The sequence below is a fragment of the Dicentrarchus labrax genome, unplaced genomic scaffold (assembly GCF_905237075.1).
Source record: "Dicentrarchus labrax unplaced genomic scaffold, dlabrax2021, whole genome shotgun sequence".
In the NCBI taxonomy this organism is placed as follows: Eukaryota; Metazoa; Chordata; class Actinopteri; family Moronidae; genus Dicentrarchus; species Dicentrarchus labrax.
Window position 1 is genome coordinate 27,168,044 of NW_026136718.1, and position 25,870 is coordinate 27,193,913.

At 39.5% G+C, this 25,870-nt stretch overlaps 1 protein-coding gene across 6 annotated transcripts in view; it reads right to left on the reverse strand.

Annotated features, from left to right (window-relative positions):
• Positions 1–25,870, reverse strand: part of LOC127350801 (inactive N-acetylated-alpha-linked acidic dipeptidase-like protein 2) — a 479,274-nt gene that overhangs the window by 47,751 nt on the left and 405,653 nt on the right. Inside the window, exon 15 of one of the 6 annotated variants that reach the window (XM_051377805.1) lies at positions 21,511–23,233. The exons of the other annotated variants lie outside the window; for them this stretch is intronic. Within the exon in view, the coding sequence (XP_051233765.1) occupies positions 23,114–23,233 (120 nt within the window). The 3' untranslated portion in view covers positions 21,511–23,113. Of the gene's footprint in view, positions 1–21,510; positions 23,234–25,870 lie in introns of those variants that run through there. 6 annotated transcript variants of the gene reach the window in all.

The following is a 25,870-nucleotide window of genomic DNA, read 5'->3' on the forward strand; positions in this document are numbered from 1 at the left end:
GTTAGATCATAGAGCGTGACATATTGGTGAACGAGAACCCTCAGACATGGTGCTAATTAATTCACACTTTGGTGACCATAAAGGCTTGCTCCCTCCCTCCCTCTCTCCCTCCCCCGCCTGCTGTCTCCGCATGGTATTGCATGACATATGTAGCCTGGAAGATTGATACTGTAAATGGCGGCGCTGAGCCATGCTCATTACAGCAGCAGATGGTTGTATCTGTGTGTGTGAGGGAGTGTGTGTGTGTGCTTCATGAGGGGTCAAAAAACAATATAGACAAATATAGACAGCAGCAGATTGACAAATTGTTGTGCAGTTTAACTTGTTTTTTTTTACAGGGAACAGAAGCATGCGTGTGTGTTACTGATGTAATTGACAGTTTCACATTTGAGGGTTACTTATCAAAGAAGCAGAAAGTAAAGTTTTCCACTCATCTATAATAGTGCACTCTGCAGTGAAGTGCACCTTTCTGCTTTGTCCATATAAATTTATAGGAAGACTGCATAAATAACAGTAGGAGCAAACATAAGTGTTGTTTGGGACTCATTCCACTGAATTTACACAGCCTCAAGCACATTGCAAGGGTCACTTTTCTATTTTGAAAACTCAAGTACAAGCAGGTACAAAAACGCAAAATGTCTATCAAAAAACAAGGTTAGTGAAGAGGACAAACTACAATGAACCTCTATTTTTTTAAATTGCACACAAATGAGCATACCAAACAGCTTTGTGAGAAAGCTGCACTAGATAAATCAATTATACTAAGAAAGGAACATGAGAGTATTTAAAACTCCAAGCAAGTTTGTTATTTAGTTCTTTTTGTATTCATTTTCTGAATCATCCCACAAAACAGTTATTTTTAAAAATGATACACTGAAGCTTTTCACTTTGAGTTCAACAGCTACTTGCACTCACTCTATTTTCAGGTTTTACACACTGTAGCTCTCTGTAGAGTGCAGGTTCATTCATTGGTGGTGAGAGTGTAGTGTGTAGTGGATGATTCCAGCTTGTGTTGGTTTACAGGTTTACAGTTGTGCCTATGCGAGTGACTAGTGGGGTTCAAGCTCTGTAACAGATGCCTTGGGCTGTTGCAAATGTTTTTTTGTGACATTTGCATGTTTGATTAAATTATTTTGTTTTCAGAAACACACCTAAATTTGATTTAACAATGTTTAATCAACTACTCTTTGTCCAGTGTTGCTGTAATTTACTGTGAAACCATAATGCTCCAAAACGACAAGAGGGGCTCTTTAGCTCTGGTTTAGGGTTAAGGATAGGATTAGGTTTAGGGTTAGAGTATGCTGTGAATCATACAACACAGGAGAAAACCTCAACATGATCTCTCTCCCACCTTGTTAAATACTGCCACTTGGTCAGTGGCCCTACGCTTCAAAATATGTCACTGTAGGTGCCCCTCTTGCCATGATCAAGTTAGCATTGATAAATATGGAGGTCCGATTAGACTTTCACAATAAATGTTGCATAACTTTGTAACAAGGTAAGGTAACAAAAACACATGATTCCTACATTCAGGTGAAACTAATAAAAACATAAACCTAACATGTTACCTGTGTAATATTATATTCCATTTCTGCTAGTAGATCCTCCTAAATGTTACACACTAGCCGCACTAGAGAGGTGCAGGTTTTAAGATGTAGGCCTAACTACAGCATAAGAGGCTAAATTGAATCTCTTGCTCACCTCGCTCACCAGAACAGAAACTAATCATTCATACACTGATGCACATCAGGAGCAATTTGGGGTTCAGTGTCTTGTTCAAGGACACTTTGGCATGCAGTGAGAGAAGATGGGGATCGTACGGTTTAGTGGACGACCCGCTCTACCTCTGAGCCACAGCTGCCGTTTAATGTTATGCTTCACACAGACTCCGTCTTCGCATCCCACTAACCCCCTTCAACTCAGCACCGTTAATCAGAGATCACACATTGGGCCTCAACCTCAGCACAAACGTGAAGAGAGGGAACTCAAACCCTCCCGCTCCTCCATGCTTGGTATTTATGTTTCTGTTTTGTGAGTAACATAAAGGGACTACAGCCGCCTTTGTGTCATACAACCAGTGTGGGAAATTAGCACTATAGACAAATGCTTGTGAAATATTATATTGGCTGATATATATATCTGAATATTAATTGTTAAATATTACTAATTAGCACTAAACTTCACATACGTACAGGTCTGTAATCATTATAGCACACAAGCTGAGCAACAGAATAAACTGTAAACTGTTCAGATAACTTTACTGTACTATTGTTCATATATGGCGAATTGACAGTATCTGTCACACTGACATAACCTGTACTTTTACAGGTGCACCTGTGGAGAATGCAGGACATGGCCAACTGAGGAAATAAAGTTGCTCAAAGTCACATTAGGTTGCTTTTACATGAACACCAAGGTATTGTAATACTGAAACATTTTGGGATTCTGTCTCAAGTTGGAATTTAGATTAATTTAGTGTAGTTTGCATTAAAGAGTTCACTGAAATGGCATGACACAGATTTTCTAATATATATATGTTAAAATGTATCAGTCAAGAAAATTGCTTTGGCTAGTAGAAATTTAGAACAGCCTGTAATTTTAAAATGAGTATCTGAAAAGTCAATTTCAAGCCCTACTGAGGACACAAGGAATTGCAGCAAGTTATAGTAAATGTCTAAAGGTTACACATGGTCAACCAAAAAGGCAGGCCAGTCTTTACTTAATCAGTTTATGCATTTTCTATAATAAAGAAACAAAACAATAAAAAAAAGGTGTTCTGGGTATTTATTTGCTCATACCGAGTAAATACAGTCTGTATTAGTCATTTACTGAACTCCAACAATAAAAATGATTCAATGATTTGATTTTGGTATGTTTTCTCTTGTAAAATGTAAATCTGACCTTCTATTGACCTTAAAGTGGCAAGAACACACACTCACACTCAGGCTGCTATTTACACTGTGCAGATTGCATTTCTCTAGTGTTTTGTGTCTGTACTATACTGGATGTTCATAGTTTTCAACCAGGTGCTGAATTGCTGCTGTGCCCTCTAGTAAGTCACTCAACCTTGATTCTCACCGCACAGCTTCCAGGCCAAGTGGTTCCATATTGCTGTGTTTGTATAAAAGCTTGTCTCACCGGGGTTTGGATGTGTGTGTCAGCAAAACAATAGCAGGTCTTTCTGAATAAATCAACCCACGCCGAATCTGTACATGTCCCCACGTTACAGCATTCAAACAACTACACCTGTTTTTCATACAGACATCACAAAAATTGACAGCAACAGAGGAAAAGTATAATAACTGGACAGAGTGCACAGTATGCACAGCACATAGAGCCCAGTGTGAATATTCATGTTCCACATATCTACCAGGGCTATAAAGGGCGAGAGGGAGGGTTTCTGTCGTACATAGAGGTCAGGGATCACCTAACCTGGAAAGAGACAAGCAGGAAGAGGAGGAGGGTGGGGGGTGTAGGATATAAGGAAAAGGCTTTGGAAATTGATGAGAAAAGGGAGATAGAGGAAGGATGGGAGAGGAGACAAAGAAAGAAGATGACAGGAAGTCGGGGTACAAGTCAAAAAGATAAGGGAGAAAGGCAGAGGAAGAAGGGGGATGATCAGTAGGAGAAACAAGGTGAAAGGGAAGGAAGAGGTCAAGATAATGAGAGAGAGGAAAAGGTGGAAAAAATGTCAGAGAAAGGAAAGAGTGAGAGTGGAGAGTGCCATTAAAAGAATCACATGTTCTTTGTGCTCGCAGGAAACATATGGTGCTCCTGCTAACTCAAAGAGCGACGCAGAGTCAATTGAAGTGTGCATTGCAGAAGGAAGTGAAGAATACGGCAGGTTTTGGGAGACTGTCCCAGATTTAAAGTGATGAGAACACAGACAACAAAATCCCTGTCCCTGGTGGATCACTTGCTCTACATAAGGCTTCACATTAACACTTGTCAATGCTAACACATGCACTCACTGCTACTGTGACCAACAATAAGAAGTGGCAGCTAACTAACAACTCATGCACTACTGAAATAAAATGTGTTACACAACAAAAGACAAGTATAAGTTAAACAAATGCAACAACTGTTACACAAACATTTCACCAGAAAATTGCACAGATTTGTTTGATTATATAAAAAGGCTCCTCACAACTGTGTGGGTGTTCATAGGCTATGCTAGTTTGGCTTCAGCAAATTTGACTTAATTATCCAAATAAGGAAATTTAGTTGGTCAAAATAAGCACAAAAAAACAAAAACAAAGCAATGAATGTAACCTCACATATTTCCCAGCAGCGCTCCCCTCAAATTCAAACTGAGCAACACTCTAATCAATAACTTGGATGGAGATTAACATAATATTAATAACTTGGATGGAGATTATAGCTTTGCAAACACTCTTTTCAAGACGACATTAGAGATGCAACTTACAATTATTTTAATTATAGAATAATCACTTAATTGATTAATTGTTTGGTCCATAAAATAACAAAGCGACATCTCAAAGATATTCAGTGTACTGTCATAGAAACTAAATAAACCAGAAAATATTCACATTTGAGACATTTCAACAATGAATCAACTATCAAAATAGTTGGCGATTAATTTAACAGTTGACAATAATAGATTACTTGACTAATTGTATAATTCAAATAATAAAACATATTAGCATTACATTTCGGTCTCTTGTTTTTCTTACATTAATATAAAGGACTGGAGACAACTATAGATTGTGTGCCAAGTGTAGCATATTCAGGATATAAAAAAGTAACCAATACTCCAAATTGCGCAAAAGTGGAAGCAATCCTTTAAGCTAGATTCTGAGAATCTATATACCGGTACCTATATATACCTCTTTTTGCAAGGTGTCTTCAGTCATCAGTATACAAATAAGGAGAGCTGATGGAAAGGTGTGGTGGGGGGATCTTATTGTCTCTTTAAAGTTTTCTACCTTTGTGTGTGTGTGTGTGTGTGTGTGTGTGTGTGTGTGTGTGTGTGTGTGTGTGTGTGTGTGTGTGTGTGTGTGTGTGTGTGTGTGTAGGTGTGTGTGTCGGGGGGTGCCTGTGTTTATTAAACAGTTATGTCAGCTTTCCGTTGGGTTGATGGTCCGTGATCGGATGTGACAGCAATGGCGGTACACACACACACACACCCGCACCTCCACACCCCCACACACACAATCCATGCACATGCACAACAGATCGGGTCTTGGGGGAATGAGATCTCTCTCACATTCATAATCCTCAGCAAACACAATGAAAACCTCACCTCTCCCCTGCCTGCCAATCATTCGAGCCTGATAACTCCTCTTTGACTCCCAGTAGAAATACTTTATTTTAAATGACAGCACACACACACTGACTCAACCGACACATCTTATTGCTGGGCCACTGTGTGTGTGTGTGTGTGTGCCGGTATCTTTGGGTCTCCGAGGCGTTTCCCTTCTCGCTCAAACATCTAACTCGTCTCCATCAACAGCACCCGGGGAGCAGCCGCATCACATTTTCATGTCCGTCTATTGATTAAATCATAATGCCAATCAATGTTTTATCCTCTGCATCTTCAGCACTGTTGTGAAAGTGTGTGTTGGAGAAGACAGCGATACACTAGCCACTATAACAAGAAAAGAAAGCATGAGGGGAATACAAAACCGAGCACATAATAACAAAAACAGAGCAGAGGTATAGTCCTGTTATCGCAGCAAAGAAGCCTTGGGCTGTTGTGCTATGTGTTCATCCAGTGGTGTTTCTTGACACCATTGGAATAGAGCTGCATTATGTTTTGGTTTAATAATTCATCAGACATGGGGTTTGAAAGTTAGAGCGCTATACCTGCCAGCTCAGCCTACAGCCTACTGCAAGTGTGTGTTTGTGCTGTGATGTTAAAAAGTGCACACACAGCCACACGTCTGTCATATGGCCTTGTGATATTAGTGTGTGTAAAGTCGTTTTTGTGTGTTTGTGTGCATGTATGTTGATGTGAGTGCACATTCATTTGGGCATGAGTGGGCACATGCTCTTCTCCATCCCCCTGAGGAGAAGGAGAGCAGCGTGAACCCATCAGTGGGGTTTAGATTCGCATACATCTTTTAACAATTTCAATTTAAGTGCCATTTTGCCAAATTATAAATTTGTTTCTGGCTCCTTTAATTGGCTTTAGTGGGACTTGTAACACCACTGCAGGGCAGATTGCGGGAGTGACTAATAGAGAGAGAGCAGAGTGGGAGTAAGAGGAGACAGGGCTCACTAGAGTATTCATGCAAAGAGAGAGAAAGAAAGACATCTTCTGGCATCAAAGCGGCCCAGCTCTTCACTCTGTAAAATAATTAACACGGGCAAAATGGGGAGAGGACTCAGTGAATCTTTGGAGCTATCAAAGAATCCAGGGGAAATGACAAGCAGTCGGTCAGCAAACATGTAAGACTTTCAGGAGCATCGAATGCAACAAAGTACAGCAGTGCAATAAAGAACAGCCTATAGGTTCACTGCAGTAAATCTGAAAGAGTAACTACACCCAGGCTGAAAGTGATTTGTGCACCATCTAGCAGTTGCTGCATGCTCTGTCCCCACCCTGCAGCACTGCACAATGCATTGTAATGCAACAGACCAGTTGGGTGTGATCATATGTACAACAAACCACACCTGACCACACCCAACTTTGGTAATGAGAGTAGTCACAAGTGCAAGTTTCACTAGAACTGCAAGTTTAAAGTCCAGCTAAAATCACATTCAGTCATCCCTTCTTGCAATTAAAAAATATTCTGTGTTTTTTAGGCATCTATATTTAAAGGTGCAGTGTGTAACATTTAGGAGGATCTATTGTCAGAAATGGAATATAATATTCATAGGTATGTTTTCATTAGTGTATAATCAAGTTATATAGGAATGGCTCTGTTTTTGTTACCTTATGATAAGCAGTTTTTAATCTACAGACGCCTTATGTGGAGTCTGCCATGTTGAACTGTTTCATGGCCACTGTGTACTCTCCTTCACACTCCACAGCCCGTTCACATTCCCAGGTCGTCAAATAGAGATGCCAGCAGAGTGCAATCTGCAACGTCACTGCTAGATGCCACTAAATCCTCCACACTGGTCCTTTAATAGATTTTTAAATATTTGTTATCTATTTAGGTTAACACTAGAGAGAGATAAGTGAGTACACCATTCTCTGTACCTGGTCAACTAACTAAACTATCTGTATATGTATCCATACTCAGAATGGGCAGAGCTTAAGCAGAAATGGGCATTGAGATGAGACTCAGAGCGATTCCTCTGATCACAAGAGTAAGAGAACAATTTACAGTTTTAAAAAAATATAACAAGTATACGCATGTTACTCGTACTCCTAAAAAGTACCAGATACTTGTTTCAGTCGAGTACTTGCTCAACCCTAATGCTAAAATTAGTGATATAGCTCTCAAAGTTAAAATCAACTTTCTAGACATTTTGCAATTCTTTCAATTGGCAGTTGTAGTGATTGCTCATTAAAAGGTCCGGTGTGTAAGATTTAGGAAGAAATGGAATATAATATAAACATATAAAGTATGTTTTCATTAGTGTATAATCACTTGAAAATAAGAATAGTTGGGTTTTTGTTACATTAGAATGAGATGTTTTTATCTACAAACACCATGGATCACCTTCCATGGAGGCTGCCATGTTGCTGCTATGTTTCTACAGTAGCCCAGAATGGACAAACCAAACACTGGCTCTAGATGGGACAGTTCGTGTTTTTCACGGCCACCGTAGTTTCTGATTCGCGCTTGTGAGGGGACAGTGAAGCGAGGGAGTTGCTATCTGCAATTACACTACCAGATACCATTAAATCCTCTGCTGCTGTAGGTAATTCAGCGATAAATCTACTTGTCTCTGGTGTTTCTTGCACAAAAGATTTGGATTATGATACAATTTAAACCAGCTAAATAATATTGTTCCACAGTGAACCACACAGAAGAATCACATAGGTATCCCAGTAAGAGTAGCATAAAGGGCGTATGATGAGCGTCAAAACAGACTCACCTATGTTCTCTATGTAATCTCATGCACCAGCAGCAGTAGGTTGAAGCAGAATTCTTTTTCACATTCTAGTTTGCATTCCTGTGGATGTGCTGCATTGTTGTTAAAATGTCTTGTGATAGGAACATAACTAGAGAGATGCATCATAAATGTGATTTGGCTTTATTGGATGTCACAGTATAGAATGAATTAGAATTTTCAGTGCACCTTACTGCATTTAAACCAGTGAAGCTGTTATTTTAGTCATTGTCACTTCTAAAAACGAGTGCACGCTTCGGAGCATGCTAAGGAAATGCTGATAATGAAAATGGAAACAGACAGCGCTACAATTCCAACATAAGTTCTGTCAGAGTCAGAGAGCATTCTCAATCATATCCAATGCTTTTGGACATGTTTCCTTCTGATCTGATTAAAAAACTTTTCTAGTATTGCCCCCTCTGGCAACAGCTGTCAGCCTCTATAGTCTGCAGATAATTTCATTCTGCTTGACATCCAACGTTTTCAAACAAAACCATGTATAAACCATGGAGGACGAACAATTTCTCAACATTTCTAACACCTTGTAAGGCTTGACATTAAATGTATTTTAGAATTATATCACAGTTTTTTTTGTATCAACACATAACACAAGTTGTGATTTCATTATAGTAACATATCAACAAGTAACAGCAGCTCCATCTGTTATTAGATTTCTGAAGTATTACTTTTGCCATATTTTCCCAATAGCTTCATCTTTCTTGTTATAGTCACACAACCAATGCAATTTCTTTTGCCTCCTCCATGTAAATGTAAACCATTAATGTAAAGGATAAGCCCTCTCAATGTGGCCCTCTATATGACCTACATAAACAAACAAGACCATCAATGAGAAGATTGGCTATTTCTAAATGGTCATGATCCTGCCAGATTCCCCTTGAAATCAATGAAATGAGGTAAAGTGCCACACGAAGTTCCTGACTTAAAGGCCCCTATTAAGTCATTATTTTATGTTTTGTGTAAATATTTTATTCCAAGCAAACATTTAAAACAACAAAATATGAAAATGTCCAATGAGTCATACCATTTTAATACATTCTGTACATAATGTACAACATTTTCTGTTTTTCAGAAGAAGATTTAGATGAAAAGGTTTTAAACTTTGGGAATCGCCACTATTGCAAGCTTAAGAATTGGAACCAGACAGAAGCTTCACAGGTGGAAGCTTTGCAAAGACAAGATAAATCCCTTTAGATATAAAAGTGAGTTCGAATGAATGTTTCTTTCATACGTGCAACAGACAATTTGGACAGGGAAAAAAATTCCTGTTAGGGACTTTTCAAGAAGTAACCCTTTCACCCCTACTGTCACAAATTGTTAGAACTCCTGGTATTTTCTAGGAGATAATGGAGAAACAAAACTGCCAGTACAGCTGATGGACTGCAACAATTCAGGCATGGAAATATAGGTCAAAAGACAATTTCTCTAAGAGCTTGGCACTTCCACTTGTCTTGTACACAATGATTGTGAAAACGTCCAATCACTGCACACAAACACCTGTTTGGCATCATACGTCACTGAACTCCTTTCCTCTCACTTCTGTGCTATTGGTTGCAGTCTACAAGACTGATGAAGCAGACAGGCATGGAAATGATAATGTTTGAAACCTCCTTGTTGAGGTGCTGAAAGACCTGGGGAAGGAAACGTGTTGTGTATCTTAAGTTAGGGGTGATAACTTGAGCCTTAATTCTGTCCTGTGATACACAGAGTGTGTTTCAGCAAATAGTGTTAGTATAGTGTGAGATGATGGAAAGAGCACTACTGTGGACTGTAGACAAACAATTCTTTTTAAACTGGTCTGTAAAGGAATAGCCTCCTGAATCTTCTGTTGTTATTATATAATCAGAAAATGTTGCACCTGATATTATGCATGACATTTTCAAAGTAGGAGGACAAGGGAACAAGTTGGTTCTCAGTTCCAAGCCTGGAATAGTACCTGATGAAGTCAATGGCTGTCACACAAGCTTTGATTATTGATTTAAAAATTTTTTTATACATATGGTTTGACCAGTTCAAAGGTAGAACTCAGGAATCCTGATGAAACAAATGGACAGATGGCATCCAAAATGTGGTGTTTACTAAGATATCTGCTACGGATGCTTTGTGATTTAATCCCTAATGGAACTCTCCAGTGGGAATTACTTCTGCTATTGCTTTCATGCATGGAGTTGATCTTCTCACCTTCCTTCACAAAAGAGTTCACACAGACTTCTCTACCCCCCTTAGTTACTATACCTACACCTTCTTCCTTCTACATGCTTCTCATTTCTATCTGGTAAATATTGTCTTTGGAAGCATAAACAGGCTGATGCTAGCTGATTTTATCGAGCAGGTAGCCCAGTTATTATAGTTGAACATTAGAAATAATGTCATTAAAATATGATTTGTTCTAATATGACTGTTTGAAATGAAATGTTTAAAAAACTATAGAAAAATCTAACAAATACTGGATTCAAATTTCTGCCACTACTCTCAAATAAAAACAATAACTGAAGAGGTAGTTTGATGATGTAGTGAAGTAGCGTGGGATCATGGAAGTTGCTTTCTTTAATGTTAAACAAGCACCATTGCTCAAGCAGAAATTGTTCATGGATGAGGTAATAATAAAGTTTATTTGTTACATTAAGTCATATTTGCCAGCTTCCTTCCTCACCTCTGACATATTCAAAATATCCTGTGCTATCGTAACTAAAGACAATAAATGCGCATCGTGAAATGACAATGACAATCAATTTAACAACATATATAATCTTTTGAGGTATTTTAATGAGTAAACCTTACATCTATCGTTAAATATTGATTTAAAGGCAATGCAATAAAAAAGACACCACAAAAAACTTGACAAACCTTCTGTGCCTCGTTATGGTCGGAGATTGAATCATTGTTTGGATGAGGGGGCTTTGCAAACAGTGTTGGTGGTCAGCTTCTGTAGCACATAGTTTTGGGGAATTTACTTGGTTAAATGGTCACTTATGAAGTTTTGGCACAACATATTTGGTATCTGCACTTACAAACCACAACCAGTCCTATAATAGCTGAGTGAACAGCTTTAACAGTTATATATAATTAAGAAATCGCTATGTGGTTAAGCCATACATTTTATACATACAATTTTTGACAAAGAGCTAAAAAAGATTGCTCTTTAATAGTACTTGTACTTATATTAAGGATAGGTCTCAGTTTGCATGCTCTGCTGCTGCTCCGCTAAAGCCAGTTTTCAGCTCTGGGAAATATGAAGCAAGGCCTCAGATGAGCAGGGCAGCAGCTTAATCATTAGGCCTGATGGATGAGGGCCCGAGCTGGGCGAGGGAGGAGGAAGAGAGGGATGGAGGAGGAGCACTGGACAAGAAGGATGCTGAGAGATGGAGGGTAAGTGGGAAAGAAAGAGTGGTTGAGAGAGATTTACAGGAGATGCGATGGAGGGAGAGCGATGGAAAGAAGGATGAACCAAGAGAGACGTGCAGGCAGCCGCAGAGGAGGATCCGTCTAACAAATTACCTTCTCCTCCATTACAAAGGCTGTCAACCTGGACGCCTCTGTCAGCTCTCATACACACTCATGCTTGTCTCTGTCGCACATACACAACCAGCTATAGAAACAACCTCACACACACACCTAGCCAACACATCCATACAGCTAGCTTGTACTTCCTTCACTGCCTTCTCAAGAACTACACACGCGTGCACACGCGTGCACACACACAAACTCTACCTCCTGTTAACAGGTGATAAAGGAGCTTGTCAACGCAGCGATGCAGGCTGCTGCTGTAGTAACGTCATAGCAACTCCACGGTGTGTCAGACAGAAGTGACTGTAGCTGTCAGCTACTCATGTTTTATAGCAGGCTGTCGTAAACCGGGCTGTTAAGACTGAACGTGTGGCTGGTTGGCTGACTGACTCTAGCACTTCTTTACTGGTTGATTGGTTGATTGAATGGCACAGTTATTATCATTGTTCCTGTCTCTCTTCTCAAACTACACACAGTTTGAGGAGTGTACATCAAAAACATTTTAAGAACTGCATGTTATATTTCTAACATTCCACATTAACTGATATGAAGAAAGAAGTAGCATTATTTAAAGATATGTCTTTTCTTACATTGAAATTACTTTATTTCTCTTTTGTCTTAATTTCATTATTTCTTTAAAATGGTTTCTATCTTTTTTTTTTTTTTATTTTTTTTTTTTAAATTTTTTTTTTGGTTTTTTTTTTGGGGGAGGGGATTTCCGGGGGACCAGAGATGCAGCTATCTAAGGACACAAGTCCCACCTTTCAAATCTGCAGGTTGTGAATATTTGCTGCTAAAATAACTTGGAATCAATTGCAGAGCTTGCAGAATTTCTCCCCAAGACAGAGATGAACTTTTCTACGGACCAGAGTGATAAGAATCCACACCCAAACCATCAGTGAGCCATGTCATTCCACAAATAAGGAATTACATGGGCACGACTTGAAGTGTGTACAGCCAGGCCTTTTTACCAAGACCTGCTGTCACAGACAGCTGACTGTACACTAATCCACCATAACATTGTGAGCACTGACTGGTGAAGTGAATAACACTGGTTATCTGGTTATCATGGCTCCTGTCAGTGGGTGGGATATATTAGGCAGCAAGTGAATATTTTGTCCTCAATGTTGATGTGTTAGATGAAAAATGGGCAGCGTGAGGATTAGAGAGACTTTGACAAGGGCCACATTGTGATGGCTAGACGACTGGGTCAGAGCATCTCCAAAACTGCAGCTCTTGTGGAGTGTTCCCGGTCTGCAGAGGTCAGTACCTATCAAAAGTGCTGCAAGGAAGGAAAAGAAAAAGAGGACAGAGAGAGAGAAGAGAGAGAGATAGATAGAGAGAGAGAGAGAGAGAGAGAGAGAGAGAGAGAGAGAGAGATAGGTGCACAGCAACAACAGTAGCAACAACTACACTAATAGAAGTGACTGATGGTAATGATGATGTTGAACATGAAGAAGATGATGACGACGATGACAACAACAGCCACAACGATGGGGACCACAGTATCAAATAGTATTAGAAACACTAGAATATTAGAAACTTTGTTCTTTTTTAACTTTTTCGCACAGAAATTTTATGTAAAGTCAATAAATAGAATGTCATTTATATAAAATCACAAGTAAATTTCAGGTGTGTGAGCTGTAAATGAGATGACCTACTTGGGTGTGACATTGGCATGCTTGAACTAGGATGGCCAGATATTCAGAGATTATGTTAATATTTGATTTCATATTGATGTAGCTTAATGTCTTTTTATATAGCTTTTCTTCACCTATGTTTTGGTTACCCAGAAAAGTTAGTAAGTATTTCATTAAATTCTGTTGAATCCGTATTTGCAACATAATTTCATGAGATTAAATAGCATGGCACTTTTTTAGCTAGGAATCTAGTGGTGTAATTGCAGAGTGCAAGTCTGTCACTCCACCTTTCCAAGTGCGAAGGAGAAACTACAGTGGTTGCAAAATGCACAAAATATTTGGACGCCCCTATCTAAAATGGCAGATTCCATGGAAGGTGACCTGTGGCATCTGTAGAAAAACATGGCTTACTCTAAGGTACTGAAAACATAGCGATTCTTATAGTTAGATGATTATACACTAATGAAAACATACATACATATGAATATTATATTCAATTTCTGCCAATAGATCCTCCTAAATGTTACACACTGGACTTTGAAGGTTTTGTCAGATGACCTTTGTTGTCATAGTAACCATAGCCAGGTAAGGCGAGACATGACTTAAAACATAGGTGTGTTCTTCCACGCCAGTTGTTGATACCTGGTGTTTGTGAACTGCAGATGGTCTATATGCAGCAAGCATCTTCAAGGCAACAATGTTCACTAAGGAGAGAGGGGCGGAGCATGTGTGGACCCTCCCCCCAGCAATGAAATGGATAAAACGTGAATAATGAAATCTTTATTTGCACAAGTTTTTTTTAAGTATGACCTGTTCAATAGCCTAGCATGTGTTGAAAAGCAGAGGGATAATAAATGTTAAAAGGTGTTGTTTTAACAGCAGGTAATTTGCAATGTAATTTACATAGGATCTACATTTAGTTAAATCTTACGTGGATTTGTATAGAATGCTGAAATGTTGTGGCCATGATAGAGGACAAATGTTAATCTTTGGGTGTCTTCAGAAATAGGAGTTTTCAAAACAACATCCTTGAGCTGGTTAAAGCACTTAAGAACTACCGGCCTGTCTGTTTTGAGTGTTGTCACATAGGTGACAGTCCAGAAATTACGATAAAGGTGAATGACTCAGAGGCACTTAATTTTTAAAAGATATATTAACCAATCTGTCCCCAAACCAGGCCCAAAATAACTTGCCTCGATGGAGTGGGGAAGTTTAATTACATGCCCTGTACCTTCCCATTCTACACACATTTAGTTCAAGTGCTTTGAGCTTAAAGTGGAAGTCCCACAGTATGGCTATGATTAGAGCTCACATGTGTATGCATGAATAATGTGTGTATATGAATGTGGAAGACTATTTTTAATGTACTGTATGTGCATGTATGTACACAAATTAGTATAGGGTTGCAGTACTTGACAGTGACATTAATGTAGGTATTGCAATGTTTGGCATGAACAAGAGCCATAACAGAGTGTCCACATACAGCAAAGGCAAGGACAGAGAGCAACAGTGAGGGGAAAAAAGGGATTGGCAGAGAGTGGGTGGTGGTAAGATGGATTGTGAGGTCTGTATTATGCAGGTGTCTGGTCATCCTTCAGTGAGTATTGCCCCCCATAACAGGTGGCAGACCTACTTACGGTGGGTCCCTTCATTATAATAGTAGCAATACATTTTAATGATCCTAGATCCCAAGAAGGCTGACTACATTTGACTTTGTGACCAGGCTGAAAAAGGTTAAATTAGTTAAACAGGATTTATATTTGTGCCGTAAGAATTATGGTGTGGCTTCAGGGCCTTCTCACATAGCCACTACAGGTTTGTTGTATAGGCTTTGATGTAGCGGATGTGCTACAGGACGTGCATATTGTGATCATATATCATGAACCAACATTAACCTATACTAGCAGCAGGTCTCTAAGGTCCTATGATCAGGTTTCATTGGTTGTTCCCTGCTCTGTGCTTAAAACTAAAGGAAACTGGGCTTTTGAGGTTGTGGCTCCTAAACTTTGGAATTGTCTCCCTTTAGACTTGTGGTCACTGTGGACCCATCTTTATTTTAGAGTGTTTTAATCTTTCTGAGTTTGTATTTATGTAGGAGGCCTTATTTATTTTGGGAAGAACTGATATTCTACTCTTGAAAGTACTGCATTAATAAAGCTACTTACTTACCACCTCAAAAACTACTCCCTTGGACCACAGTAGACATACCACATGGAGACTGCATGAACTGCGATTAGTCACCTAATGACTGCTTTAGTTTTCTCCAACAAGTTTACGATTGATAGTGAATAAAACGTAAGTTCTCCCTTTCAGTAACACACATAGCAAAGACATTTCTACTAGATACCACTGTGGATGTGACAGGAAGCCCCCCTGGACTACCTCTTGCTGCTAGAGAAACAGCATAAACACAACGATTAGACAGGCATAGTTTCTTATTCAGTCAAGGTGAAACTTCCTGGTGTTGCTTTGTATCACACAGCGAAAAGAAAGTGCAACAACAGTTACTTTTGGAGATATAATTAAAACATCATACAGCCTGATCACATACAATACATCCATATTTTCATTATACATACATCAAAACCTATGTTATATAAACTATGGTGAGATGGTTGTTGCATACAGAAGAATTAACGAGCTGATCTAGTAAACCCAACTGACAGTAAAGGTATCAATGTTTGGGTTGATTATAGCTGGCAATCGCTCCCTCTGACAGATGAAGGAAAATGTGGAAGTTATTCAGTCTTAAAACACTAGTGTGAGTTTTGTTAAGAGAGACAAAAAAAAAAAAACATTAAGGTTTTTGTACAGTCTGTATGTGAAACTGCTGTCTACCCTAGTGTTCCGATTATAAATAGTGCCGCTCAGAATTCAAATGAGAGAATTTAATGGAGATGAATTAAAGTTAAATTAGTTTCATGAAGCAGGGGCCTACGGATTTTGCTTTCTATTTTTTTCCCCACAAAGTTGTAATTTCTTGATGGAGCAGAGATAATAGCATAATACAGTGTGCAAAAATAAAAGATGTGACAGATATTTATGCTGTAAATGAATCCACTGTAACCTTTTACCCTACAGAATATATTGAATGATCACTGGTAAATCCCAGTAACTGGCTGGTCAAGTGGTTAACACAGTGGTAATTAAGACTGGCAGTGTAGTAGTGCTGGGTTTTCTGCTTGAAATACATTTATAGATTAGATAGTTTGCCCTTCAAATAGTTCACTATCGACCCCTTGGACAGGTCTGAGGGGCCACGGTGTCACCCTTTATGCCTTATAAGCAACAGCACAGTGAAAAGGCCAATCCATCGATACACAAGCCATGGCTTTGATCTTAGTGGATGGAAAAGCCTCTATTCTCCGATCACCTTTTTGCTCTACTATAATCTGCATTTTATGGCTGCTTTAATGATCCCGGTTCTTAAGCATTTATTGAGAACACAGTGGACAAGGCTGGGAAGCAATTGCATTATACAGAAATCAGCTTTACAAAAACCTCCATCTTTCTTTGTAGAACACAGTAATCAGATTACACATACTTTAGTTAAATGGGTAACTTCTGCTTACAAAATTATAAAGAAATAAATGAATTACAATAGTAATATTAACATGAAAAACATCACTGTTGCAATGCTGGATACTTGATCCTGAACTCCCACCCCTTTTGGAATCCATTTCAACTTTCTTTCTTCTATTTAGACATACTGCGCTACTTTCTCCAAAATGGGGTTGTCTTCTCAACATAGACATGCCTACCACATAGCAGTACCACAGTGTAGTAGACCAGTGGTTACATTTAGTTCATAGCACCCAGTGTTTAAGTCCCTGTCCCTTGTGTCTCATGGCACAGTCTACTCATTACACTAAAACCTATGAGTTAGACAGAAAAAAAAACACTCAAAATTTACAATAGAGGAAACATAAGTTACTAGGGATGTACCGATGTACCGCCGATACCGATCATTGAGATCAGATCAAGGCATTATTTGAATGATCGGTATTGGCAATGTTGAGCTTTACTGATTCAATCTGATCTTTTGTTCTAGGTCAGCTGTTATACATCTACTCACAAAGCTTTTTATGCACAGAACAGCCATTATCAACTCTTCGCTGTCTTTCCTTCGCTCTGCTCTGTGTGTGTGTGAGAGAGAGAACAGGAGCAGCTTCACCGTGGTTGGGGCTGTCTCTGCTCAGAGGAGACAGCAGTGGAGACAACCACACTCAAAACGCCACTGAAGTGAAATAGACAGAAAGCTGCTAGCTTACATGAAGTATAATGTCTCTTTGAGTGACAGAGGTCATGCTAATGGTGGATAACTCCAACCAATGTTCTACAAAGGTTAAATAAGAAAACATATGGCAAAGTGTGACTGCTCATAATTCTTTAACCCTGGTTAATAGTGGGTTTTCAATCTGGTTTAGAGGCCGGCATTTTTAAGACATTTGAATTATATAACTGGTGCTATTTACAAAAACACTGGGCTTTTTTCATAATTGAGCATTTTAGTGGTCTTCAGACATGGTGTTCCATGGCTCAGAAACTAGAACACCAACTTGAACCTGACATAAATTACATAGAAAAAGGACAGTCAGACCCTGCCCAAATAGACCCAGATATAGATAATTAGACCCTAATCAAAATGTGAGATAGAGCACCAAAACTGGCAGCAGCATGATGCACTATTAACTAACGAGCAGCTGACAGCAAGCCCGCTCTGATCCACTTGGGTATTGAAACACAGACCCAAGACCTGCAGCAATACAATGGGACACTACACTACCTGACTTGATCACACAGAATATAATTTGAACCTAGCCCAGGTTCAAATGATATTTTATATAATATACAGTATTTATATAATTTTATATTATATATTTGGATGCATACTTTTTATTGGCATTTAATAAAATAACTTTTGTTATTGTCTTGCTTTAAATAATTTAAACCCTGTACCTTAGTGTTTGGATGATGTATTAATTTTGCTCTTGGCTTAAATTATGAATTGAACGTTATGTAAAGGATTCACAGAACTCAACACGACAACACTGTGTAAGCAGCTAATATCTTGCATCTTGCTGTGACAAATGACTTCAGAGTTTATCGTAATTGTTGTAAATTAGTCTTCTGTCAGTCAAATAATCATTCCAGCACTAATGTTCTTCATCACTCTCTACCTGTTCTGTCTTGCACTGTCTCTTGTCTGTCCGACACATGAAGAAAGACCTGAAGATAAAATGTATCCTTCCTAATCAGCATCTTTACCACCCTGCATCTGAAGCTCTTTCCAGCATATGTGTCTCTCACTACTGCCTTCTTTTGGTTTTCTTTGTTTCTTTGTCATTTCCTGCTCTGTATTCTTTCATCCTATAGCCTCCTGCTTTTTCTTCCTGGCTCTTAACACTGCTTTATTTGCCCCTTTTCTCTCTCTTTTCCTTTGGTTCAATCATCCATTCCTCCATTTCTCTCTGCAACTTCAGTCCTGTTTAGGCCAATCAATTTCCCTCTGGGATGGATCTGGGGCATTTACTCCTTATTGCAATCACCTTCATCTATACTTGCAGGCTTATATGCTACTTTGTCATTCTCCCTCTGTCCCCGTGTCCATTTGTGGGTCTGTTTGCTCTGTTACCATCTCCCTTTTAACCTGTCAATTTTCTTAAATTTTTTATCTCCCTTTACGCTACCCTTTGTGCTTTCTTCAAAGACAAGGACATGGAATCCATTTCAATGATACTTGTAAATTGCTTGTAAATATAGTTTGAATGTCTTGGGACGAGAAAAAATACCTGACGAAAATTAATGTCCTGAGGCAGGATAAGTCTTTTGTCCTCAACACTTTTCTCCTGCTTAGATGTTTTGGTGGCAAAACTTGATGGTGTAGTTTTTAGGGTATCAATGGCATGGACTCAACATGTTCCAAAGCAACTGGGGATTAGGCAGACCACAAGAAGCATAGGTTGTATGACTGCAAATGTTTTCTTTTTCTGGTGAGGATAGGCTCAATTAGTTACATAGAAGAATGACGTATTGTGGCTCTTACTGATACTGTATGTGGGTAATGTGGATTCCATAAGCTTGGAGCATGTCAACATCTTCACTTGCAAGGAAATTTACGTTCAGGCATAAAGCCTATGTTTTACACATACATACACTCAAACCCTCCAAAGTCTAATGTGTATGCCCAGCAGTGTGCAGCAGGGACCAGTAAAGGAGTGTGCCAGCGCTATCCATCATCCGTTGGCTTGATCAATGCCAGCCTCGCCTCGCCAAGTCAGGGGAAGCCAACTCGTACACAACGTCATGCATAACAAATTAGCTACACAGAGAACACTGCCCACTGAGAGACAGTTAGAAGGGCCAAGGGAGTTGAGGAGACAAGAAGAGAGCGAGAAAAAGAGAAAGGGAGAGAAAGGGAGAGAAAGAGAGATGCCTGCTGTTGCCACCTGCCACCCTGAACCCTCCCAACCAAGCTTCGTCCAAAACCGCACTTGACAAATGAGTACAGGGATGCAGAGCATAGGCACAGTCCCTGAGCTACAACACTAACAATGCACATACACCAGTCCATAGAGAGCAAGGGGGGTGGGTGTTTGCGTGTGTCTGTGAAGGAGAGAGAGGGAGAGTCACAGTGGGAGAAAGAGGAGAAAACACTGGCAAAGACTGAGGCTGGATTGCGGGAAAAGAAAATGAAGTAAGACAATAAAACAGCACAGAACAATTGTCCACCGCCATAAAGGCTTAATTAATTTTCAAATCATATTCTAAATCATTAAAAAGGGCAACAACAAACAATTGCATAGCATCTGAATAAGGCATTCTACAGTTTTTCTCTTTCCGTGGCAGCAGGTGAGCAGAATCTCTGACTGTATAATTACACATCAGACCACACGTCAGACACATCCCACAGCTAATGTCCAACACTTGCTGTGATATCACAGATTGGGATGTCAGAGCAGAATTGGATTGGTAAGATTTACTTGCAAAATAGCACGGGTAGAATGGATCCCCGAAACCAACATAAGGCAGTTCAAGTTAACAGTTGAGTCAAAAATATAATTGGTTCAAGTTAACAGTTGAGTCAAAAATATAATTGAATAAATAAATAATACCACTGTGGTTGGTTAAATAATGAAATGGAAAGTAAAAAATATAACGGTTTATACTTCCCCATTACTGACTAAATTGTTGGTCACTTTTTTACTTTCAAATTGCAGAGAGCTGTACAGCATCAGGGGTACCAGTTTTATTCCTGCCCCCTCCTGATCATCTGTTGAAGTGTCCATAAGCAAGACACTGAAGCCTGAGTGGCAGACGATGGCAGCTCTGCCACCTTTAGTGTGTGAGTAGGTGAGTGAGAGGCAATAATGTAAAGCTCTTTGTCCGTTAAGGTAGAAAAGTGCAATATAAATGTAATCCAATTGATATTTACTGTTCATTGAGCCTATTGGGATTTTGCCATTAATTATTAATGCATCCTCTCATTTCTTGTAATTTGCTGGTGCGATCCACCAGTTTTCTTGTAAGCATAATCAAGGTGTTTGTTAACTTAGTTGTTTCGGTGTGCAACAACTGTAACTCAAACCAAAATTACCTTGAGCACCGTCAAATGTTTACTACAGGTTTTTAAATCGGTACATTTGAGGGCATATAGGTTAGTGCGACTTTCCAAGAAAGAAAAAAGTCACCATATTTTACACAAAAAGCATGGGTTTGTGATACCTGGGAATTTAACAGAATGACCAAAATACACTTCATCTATTTGGATTTTTCCCTTTTTAACTATAACTATTTATGCAGTAGCATTTTTTCAGTGTTAATATATAAATAATAAAGTCCACCCACACAGGTGTTTTGATTGTGATTCAGATTCTTCTCAGGACTCTATGGGTGTGTATCGACATTTCCTTCCCACTCCTGTTTTGTTGCAACCATGGACAACTTACTTGTTTAAAACCACATTATGTTTGGTTACCTCGTCATTCCAAACATAGCTCCACCCAGCTTCAGCCTGAGCACAGATCTAATCAATCAGAATAACTGCAAACACCTGTGCAGGGTCTTTAAAGTCAGAGCACAGGCCCAGAAACCCAACGCCGCTGTCCATGGTGCTGAACTAAAGAGCAGCATGCACCGGCCTTGTCACACAGGCACAATACAGAAGCTAGGGTGTGATAAAACCACTGCTTTAATGGACACACATCAACACTGGCAAATATGACGTGAGTGGATTAGTTAGTGGACTAATTAGATTGTGTTACACTACACTACATATGCAAAAGGGCTGTATGTTGTAGATAGATTCTTTATTGTCCTTTCCAGGAAATTTGTTGCCACAGTCTGTACATAATATCATACATACACACACAACATTAACACAAGATAGACATCTAAACACAGCACATTTGTACATACATTCAGGTATTCACACATAATGGCTACTGGGGAGTTTTGTTGAGTAATGCTATGGCAGAAGGGAAGAAACTTCTGTTTGTGAATGTCTGTGGTGTGTTGTTTAAAGCTCAGTTTATTGTCCAGAGTGAGTCCAAGGTATTTGAAGCACTCCATCATCTCAACAGCTTCGTTATTGATGCAGGTGGGATTGTGAGTGGAGTTGAGGTCTGTGCTGTGGGTGCTGCAAGTTTTAATTAACAGTTCTTTCATCTTTGTGACGTTCAGCTGCAGATAGCTGTGCACCACTGTGTTACAGTGCCACCTCTGACAGTTTGTGGTCTGTAGCTAAGAAAGCTGTATACCCAGTGGATGAGGAGTGGGGGGACAGTGTGTTTCCTGATCATATGGTGATGGTTAATAGTGTTGAATGCAGAAATGAAGTTGACAAAGAAGTTACAGAGTGATTGAAGTTGTTGTAGGAGGGAGTGAAGGACACATGCCACAGCATCCTCAGTCTCCCTTTTGGCCTTATAGGCAAACTAATGGGAGTCCAAATGTGGTCCGACAATTGGAAGAATGGAATTGAGTACCAGTTTGTCCAGACACTTCATTACTGTTAAGGTGAGTGCGATAAGCCGGTAGTGGTTTAGTTCTGAGGGGTGGGGATTTTTGGGCACCAGTATGACAGTGGGTGTTTTCCAGAGGGTGGGTACTGAGGCAGTCCTGTAGGATTCCCAGAAGATGGACTAGAGAATCAAAGAGAGCTCTGTGGCACAGTCCTTCAGGACTCGGGCCTAGATGCCATCCGGCCCCTGAGCCTTGCCTGGTTTGCACCGTCTCAGCTGCCAGTGCACATCCTCCACAGGTGCAGGCTCCTAAATGGGGAGGGCCTCCAGTCGTGCCATGCACCAGATTGAATTGTCAATCTACAACATCTAATGATACTGAATAATGGAGGCTATACTCTTGAGGACAATGACATAAGTAGCCGTAGGAATTATAACTGTTGTCTGTTGCTAGCAAAGGAGGAAAACACGTTTTTATGGAGTCAAAGTCAGCAGAAGCAGAGGGTGTGGGTGGTTGGGTGGTCCACAAAAACGTGGGACTTGGGTTTCTTTCCTATTTCCTCTTAAAAGTCAACTTAAAAACCTCAATATCTTCCTAAGCAAGTTTTGTTTGTGCCTACACCTAAAAAAAGCATTGATCACATCATTGTCACATCATAAAATAGATTTAATTTTCAACAGTGATTTGAAGGCACATACAAATGATGCTGTCCTACTGGTAGAGGTTTCAAATTAGAAGTGTATCATTAAGAAGAGCAGTTACTAATGATGTATTTTGTCCTTTAATTTGGAGACAGAAGCCCCTTGAACCCATGTCCATAGATGTTGCAGATGGGGGTCATATGCAGCATTCCACAGTCAAATCTGAAACCACATTGGCGATACCGTACATGTGCATGTCAAGTGACGAGAATGACCTGTCATTTTTCTTTTTATGTCTTGGTTTAGAGGTTACTGCTAAAAATGAGGGAGGTGTCCAATGAAAAGAAAAAGAACAAACATCAAGAGAGAAAAATGAGCTGCCAACCAGCAGCAGCAATCACCAGCCAGCAGGGATGGGATGGACGTGAAGGTCGCCTGCATAGTGGACACAACACTGTACACTGCTGATACCGTGAATACACAACATTTAAACCCATATTTGCTTACAGTAGATCTGCATTATGGAAAATAGAGGATTTCTAGCTCAAATACTGCAGCTGTGTTTGTGGCCATTAAGAAATGACAGCTGACCACAGATATAATGGATATTCAACTGTTGAAAAGGAAGACTTTGCTGGTGGTGCAATAAGCAAATCTACTGTGTTTCTCTGCCAATCTTTCAATAGACAGACAGACAGAAAGACAAACAGACAGACAGACAGACAGACAGACAGACAGATAGACATCCACAGGCCTTTGGACACACACACACACACACACACACACACACACACACACACACACACACACACACACACACACACAGTGTTATTGACTAAATCAACTGGACAAAATGTGCAGCAAGAAAGGGACAACATGCGCAAAATAATACCAATGCACCAAACTAAGTTATATGGACAAAAGGTTGTTAGACACCAGCTTAATGCAGCTTTAACCTTGGAAAAAGTTAGTTTTATAAATGATCTTTCAATCAATATGGAAATGGTATATAATATTCATAGGTATGTTTTCATTAGTGTCACATTAGTTTCACCAGAAAATAAACGGTTGGGTTTTTTCGTTACCCTAAAATAACTAACACTAGTTTTGCGCCCATCATATTGTCTCCTGCAAACTTGGACGGTATTCAGTTAGTTCCAATCTGCAACTTCACCGCTAGATGCCACTAAATCCCACGTAGTGGTCTTTCAATATATAAAAAGTAAGGAAACATTTAAATATTTTGAATATTCTACATAAAACATTATAAATTAAGAAGGATTCTACCAAGATTCTAAGACACAGGAGGACAAGCTTGGACCAACAAGTTTAAACAGCATCTGCTTTGCACTGAAATGCAGCCTGGGTTTAGTCTCAAACAGAACAGGTGTTACAGTACATTCACAGCCCAATTATTATACATTTAAAGTCACACTCTGGATCATGTATACATCAAACAGCAATATACTACAGACAGAATGCTACAAGACTAAGATGGCACCCATGTTCTAGAAGAAGCAAACCCAAATTAGACTACATCTCTCCTCTCCTCCGCTTTCCGCAATATTGAATAAAGTTCCCTTTGTTTATCTAAAGAGGGGGGTGAGCGGTTGAAAAGACACAGTAGTAGGTTGAGCTACTATCCTCGCTAACTGAGTTTTGGCTGTGCAGCTTCTCCTGCTTGCTCCTGCCAGTGCGGTACTTGTAAACTAAGTGTAATTTCACACATTTGAGGTGCCAAGGTAAGGACCAAAATGAAGCGTGTTCATTTAGAGCCTGGCCTCCAAAAAAGATGATGTAAATGTCACTGTGTCTTATGTAATTTGTAAACTGTGACAGCAATCCTGCATTGGCGGTAGCTGTGGTGAACTGGTGGCATTTATAAGCAATGAGAGTTTCTCCCAACAGTCAGGGTTATTTTAAAAAGGTATAGTCTGTGATACAGATCTTAAAAGAAGAAGAAAATAATGATCCATATTTAGCAGTGTTTTGTTCAGATTTTTCTGAACAAACTCTTTTAGAGAACTTCAAACTACTTGAAAAATGTGCAGCCCTGAGTGGAAAATGACTGACTCATCTCTGCAAGTTTTTCTCAGAGGCAGGGCTTTCCACGTCAGAACTGCTGTACTAGTCTTAACTGAAAGTAAAGACGGTAGTGATTGTTCCCATACAGCATGCTTCATCTCCAGTGAACATCAATAAATACTATCCAGCTTCAACAGACGCAGATGAAATGGGTGGTGACTTTTTAATGCTTCACTTTGCTAAAGACCTCCTAATTTCATCTGCTACACGAGTGGCTGACAGCAGCTGGATTTGCGGTTGCCCGGCAACAGCTAAATGACACTACCAGGGATTATGCCTGTGCAGGGGTCTCAGAATAACAGTGAGAGGTGCAACGTTTCTAAGCCTGGAAAGTGGAAGCTGGTAATTGACAAAGTTATCATGAACCTTCCTGGAGTCACTGCTATGTGAACATCAAACGTTGCAGTTGACATGAGATAAACCGATTCTGGCTCCTTCAAGTGACTTAACTGAAGCATTATTTACTCAGAGTTATCTATTTTAATATTTAGAATCAGAATCAGAATCAGAATCAGAATCAGAATTGGGTTTATTGCCAAGTAAGTTGTACTCCTTGTACATGTACAAGGAATTTGCCTTGGTGCGTTGGTGCAGAAAAATCACACAAAAATAAAGTACTTTTTAAAATATAAATAAATCAAGATAAAAATAGAAAGATCTAAACTGTACAGGAAAGATATTTACTATAAATCTGCTCCTAAATTTTATTCTTCCTTGGCCCATGCTACACCCTTCCAACAAGTTTCATGAAAATCGGGCCGGAATTATTTTCATAATTCTACTGACAAACAGAAAACCAAACAAATGACACCAAAAACATAACCTCTTTGGTGGAGTAAATCAAAGACGGTGCAGGATTTCTTCTTTGCTCGCGGTGTTGTGCAGCTCCGCAGCAATGCACCTAGTACTGCCGCTGGTAAAGACATCTTTCAGGCTACCAGATTGGACATGTTTACCACTTGGTGAGTATATTTTCAACATTCTTCT